This window comes from Aplysia californica, unplaced genomic scaffold, assembly GCF_000002075.1.
Source record: "Aplysia californica isolate F4 #8 unplaced genomic scaffold, AplCal3.0 scaffold00021, whole genome shotgun sequence".
NCBI classification, from domain to species: domain Eukaryota; kingdom Metazoa; phylum Mollusca; class Gastropoda; order Aplysiida; family Aplysiidae; genus Aplysia; species Aplysia californica.
In genome coordinates, this window is record NW_004797291.1 from 2555001 (window position 1) to 2560712 (window position 5712).

General features: G+C 43.4%; 1 protein-coding gene across 1 annotated transcript in view; it reads right to left on the reverse strand.

Moving 5' to 3' along the window:
- LOC118478519 (mucin-2-like) overlaps positions 1-5712 on the reverse strand; it is a 19518-nt gene that overhangs the window by 10868 nt on the left and 2938 nt on the right. Inside the window, exons 2-4 of the mRNA XM_035972292.1 lie at positions 2913-3146; positions 1336-2050; positions 542-666 (exon numbers count right to left, since the gene is read on the reverse strand). Coding sequence (XP_035828185.1) covers positions 542-666; positions 1336-2050; positions 2913-3146 — 1074 coding nt within the window. The remainder of the gene's footprint in view (positions 1-541; positions 667-1335; positions 2051-2912; positions 3147-5712) is intronic.

The following is a 5712-nucleotide window of genomic DNA, read 5'->3' on the forward strand; positions in this document are numbered from 1 at the left end:
CACACACACACACACACACAAACACACACACACACACACGCACAAACTTGTATTTCCCAAAGCAAGTGAGCAGACAAACGTCAGCCGCAAATACATCACCAAAAACAGCAACAACAAAACAACAGCATTTCCTCAACAATTATTATTCATCAGCTATCTATTTTACTTCTGTTTCAGTAAGAGTTTTACGGCACTTGCAACACAATAAGGTCATATAAGTGCCGAAGATTAGAGGTGTTACAAGAGAGTAACAATTACAAAAAGGAGGAGGGGAGATAAGAACGATAGATGTTTGGTAGGAAAGAAGGAGCAAACCACACCAGAGCACCCGCCAACCACCCACTATCTATTCTACGTATATGATCATCAACACAGAATCTTTCCCTTCAACTCAGAAATAAACATACGCCAAGAGTGCAGCCTTGACAAACAGAGAACCGGCTTAGGGCGCCCTGTAATAGGGAGACTGGCGTCGATTCTGTGCATCGGACTTACAGGTACATGTACATTGTTTAGAGGAGGACAATCAGGGAATACTCACGTTGGGAATCTCCTCGCGAGCAGATAAAGTCGAGAGCGCTATAGAACATGTCGTAGGACAGTGTGATGATGGGTGAACATCCCATCAGCTTGTTGCCCACACACTCCTTGTACACGCCGAACTCCCTGAAAGGAAACAGGAGAACAATGGCAACGTGTTAGGGTATTGAAAAAATAAGTGGTTCAGAAAGATTTTGATTTGTACTAGTATTACTCTTATTTGTAGTCGTAGTATTAATACACTGAGAAGCGAAAGGAAAACGGCGGGAAAACAGAGTTTCGATCCACCTCACTGACATGCAAGCACTGCGACTGAATCTGTGCTTCAAACATAGGCAAAATTAGCCATGAAAGAAGCTGCATGAAGACAAACTTAAAACCATCTTAAGCTAAATTGACTGTCTGCAAAGACGAAAAGAGCCATATAGTAGTAATAAAGTAAAGTCTAAATCAGCACCTAGAAATGAATGGCTGGTGGCTCTATAAATAATATACTTAGTGGCTAAGGTTAAGAATGACCCCGCAATGCGTAAAAGCTGTGTTACTGGCCCTCGATTTCAACAAACTGTAAGGGATCGCAACCTAGACAATCAAATAATGAGGTTTGGTTTTGAAAAATAATATTATCAAAGTGTTCGAAAATGGCAGCTTTTTCTACTCCATGGAAGAAAATCTGGGCGCCTTTACAGCTGTATCAAACTGTATCAATTATCATATGTTGACTGCATGAATTATGGTGACATTTGTTGAAACTTTCTGCTACGTGCACTGGGCATAATGACTTCTAATACTCACGCACAGACGGCCTCTTCGACTTGGGCAGACTGGTCAGCGCTGAATGAATTCTGGTAGGCAGTGTTGGGTAAAGAGGGGTCAATGTTGTCAATGGCCGAAGGGTCAAAGTTGTTGAGGACAGAGGGGTCAAGGTTGTTGAGTAAAGAGGGGTCAATGTTGTTGAGGGCAGAGGGGTCAAGGTTGTTGAGTAAAGAGGGGTCAATGTTGTTCAGTAAAGAGGGGTCAATATTGTTCAGTAAAGAGGGGTCAATATTGTTCAGTAAAGAGGGGTCAATATTGCTGAGGGCTGAGGGGTCAATGTTGTTCAGTAAAGAGGGGTCAATGTTGTTGAGTAAAGAGGGGTCAATGTTGTTCAGTAAAGAGGGGTCAATGTTGTTCAGTAAAGAGGGGTCAATATTGTTGAGTAAAGAGGGGTCAATATTGCTGAGTAAAGCGGGGTCAATGTTGTTGAGGGCTGAAGGATCTATGTTGTTGAAGGCCGAGGGGTCAGGGTTGTTGAAGGCCGAGGGGTCAAAATTGTCGAGCGGTGGCAGGTCAGAGTTTGGTCCCGCTGGGTCAAGGTTATTGAGTTCCGACAGGTCAAAGTTGCTTGGCCCCGGGCCAGTCTGGAGTGCAGCGAACAAGTAACCATAGATGTTCTGCAGGGACATGGAGAAACAGAGTCCGGCCTCGGAGAGACGGGGACAGCTCAACCCAGACGTGCCAAGTGAGGGTCCTGAAAAGTAAGGTGAGGGAAGAAAGGGGGGGGGGGGATTTTTAACTATTGGAATGCTGCGCGTTATTTTGTGAACGAGTTTAGAAATGACTGTATTAGATATTTGTTTAATCTGGCATGAACGTCTGATAAATTAATGATTAGCATGTGCTTTGGTGTGATTTGCCTTTCCTTTCCTATCAAATTATCTCTCCTCTTTCTGTTTTTGTGTTTGTTACTCTTTTGTAACACCGCTGATCATCGACACTTACATGACATAATCGTGTTGCAAGTGCCGTAAAACTATTGCTGAAACTATTTTTTAAAAGGTCTGGTACCGTCTGGTGTGAACCTCTGAAATGAACGTCTTGCATGAACGACTGGTTTTATAATCTGTCATTAACGCATGTAATTGGTTTCAGGCTTTGACGTACGACATAGACATTTGCCACAACATGGGAAATGTGAGGTAAGGAGCTGGCAAGAAAATCTTGGCATGGCATGAAACCGACAAATTCAAAAGAAAAAAAATACTTATGTGAACACTTTTTCCCCCCTACACAGGATTTTGTTCATGTCTGTTCTGAAAAAAAAATGCATCGTTGCCTGCCACAGCTTAAAAATGACGCTTTGTATTCCGAGGGCTCTATGTGTTAACATTTTTTTAAAAATACGTATGTTTTCTAACATGGGTTCAAATATTCTGTTTTATAAAAGAGACACTCAGCGTCTGCCCGGTACGTTGTTAAATTCGGGTATGGTGTGTTTGTTTCTTTGTTTTTGTTTTTTTTGTTTGAGGGTGGGGTGGGAGGGGGGTATTTTGTTTTGGGTTTTTTTGGGGGAAAAGTTGCCACAGAAGAATAATCAAATGATAAGTCTTTACCAAACATTTGCGGAGAGCTGGTGGAGGTTAGAAGGTCTGGAAACGAAGTGATAGGAGTTGTGACTGCTCTGAACATCTCCTCCGTCCTGTTGAGAGCAGACATTGCTGGTGTCGTCATCGCTGTGGCCGGGGCTGGCGCAGTGGGCTCGGCGTCTTCGCCAAGGACAGGCCCTGGGTCCTCGCCGGCAGCCACCGAGATCTGGGTGTTGGTCCGCGCGATGGTGGCACTCCGACCTGGGGAAACAGGTTACAAAAATGATCAATGCAGAAGCAAAGTAGAGATTGAAACTAACGGAAAGAGAGAAAAGGTACAGAGTTAAACTGAAGGGACTGACATAGTAACGAATGCAATACACCGAAAGGAAAAGAGAAATTAAGGTCGCAACCATATTAACGCCCGACACGGACGGTCAGACCCAGGGGCGAAGGCTGACTTGTTTGACAGGGTAATCAAAATGAAACGGGATCAGATATGGCCTGTAGATATCACACAAGAATCTTACTCGAGGCGGCGACTCTGAGTTGTGAATGAAAACAAATCCGGAATTCATATTGTATGTTCAACCGCCAAAATAATCGGGAAAGTATCTTATTAAAAAATCAGTTCCAACTAAAATTAAATTTAACTTTAGATGTGAATACATAAACACAAAGCAAAGAAACAGAGATGTCAGTACTAGATCTATATGTTATAGATCTACCAGTAAGTCTAACTCTTTGGTAGAAAGAACATGACAATTATCATTTTTTAAATTTCACATTTGGCTGTTTTTGTTAGCCTTTCGCGGCCAGGAGCTGGTGTCATAATCGAGGTCACGATCTGATTATAGGACGGTAAAAAGTCGAGGGAAAAAACAAGCACACGCAGCAGTCAAGAGATTATTAGGAGTTAGTTCCCCTCACATTTGTGAGGTAGACTCGACCAGCTTTAGTTAGCATACATAATCAGGGCTTGAGATTGATTTTAACTGTGGCCCCAAAGGGGTGAACAGGGTATATGTGGCAATGAAACAGCTTGGACTGCTATGTACATGTTCCCTTCAAATCTATTGGTAGACTCTTCCAGACTCACTTTAAGCTTACTTAATCAAAGCTTGCGACTGCTTATGGAGTGGCCCGAGAGGGGTGAGGAGGCTATTTCTGGGGCCTTGAAACCGTTTTGAATGTTAGGCATACTGTTCATTGTTGATGACGAACGTCTTTTTACATTTAATTAAAGAGGTTTACGTTTAAGGGTGAATTTGACAGCGACAATGTTTCAAAATTAGGAAGGGGAGCAGTGATTATTTGATTATATAGACGCTTCGCCCCTGGTCAGACCAGACCGTCTTCGGGCACAAAAGAATGAGCACTGGCTCTTTAGTAATGGAAGGTCACACAAAAAACGGTTTCGGCTACCATACTGACGCCCGACATCATGTGTCGTCCCCGGTCAGACCGTCTCCGATAAAACATGTTCTATCGAAGACAGTCCGTCGGGCGAGATGGGAGTTAATTTTAATGATTTATCCCAGCTTAGTTGTGCCCCCTTTGCCGCCTCACTGACACTACACAGAATTCTAGCAGTTCTTGGTCAGCTCTGCATATCTCTCGCAGTTCATTGAAACTGCTATGTTTCATTAGATAGTATTGTTGGAATTTGTCACTACCTTCCAACAACTGCGGAAACAAATGATAAAATTCACAGAGTGTATCAGGCTTTCTTTGGATTGGATGAAATGAAACTCTTCTTTTCTTGGTTTTCCTTTTTTTTTCTTCTCAAAAGCAACAACAACAATAATTTTCTTCTTCTACCACACGCCATAATTGCAAGACGGCGGTGTCTGACCGCCAAACTCCGGTGTTGATATGGTCGGCGGCACCCGACGGAAAACGGCGGATCTGGTCAGACTGTCGGTGTCGGGCGTTAATATCGTTCTTCCCTAATGGACCCCCCCCCCCCAAAAAAAAAAAAAAAGGTAGGAAGAAAATAATTAGCAGAGTTAAACAAAGGAAAACTGAAACAAGAGAGACGTAAATGTTTAAGAATTAGAGAAAACAGAAACGAAAAGAAATTGAACACCGAAAGAAATGGGATTGAGGAGGGGGGGGGCAGGGGCTGCACCAGATTAAGACCAATGGCGACCCCACCCCCGTTTCCGTTTCCTTTCTCTCTTATTCTGTCCACAATAATTACGTTGTTTACATTGTTCCACAGTAGACTATACATTTTCAAATTCACCTAAATCCTTCCAATACGCGGACAATGCCCACTGCTTGGCGTCTGGTCTAGACAACTGGAGATGAATTTAGGAAGTGCCAGGCGGAATCTGGCCGCCTGTTTGAGGCAGGGAGGGGGGGGGGGCACTTTAGGTCACAGGGTCTGTCAACAGTCTCACAATTTATTTACATTCGAGTCTGGACTAACTTATTATGTTGTGGGGGATTTGCTGCCAGGGAAAAGATATATTGTTATACACATGCTATTAATTTTTTTCAGGGTCTGTGCAATGGTAGAATTAAGGTGTTCCCCGATTTCTAGTTTTAGATTGCTCATGGTGGCCGACCTGACCACGGTCATGCAGTACCTGCGACATAATGTTTTGTTCACAAATATCAGCATCAGTTCTAATTATAGCCGGGAAAATCAGTGCTGCAAAAGTCAAAAGGAGATCGTGCGCATATTTTGGTTCTGACAATTTGTTTGTACTGGCCCACGAGTGTTCAGAAGCAAAAGGACGACAAAGGGCCTTGATTAGGAGTGTGCTTGATTGTTGCAGATAGGTGGGTTCAGCGGCTTACGCCACCGGGGGAGGGGGGG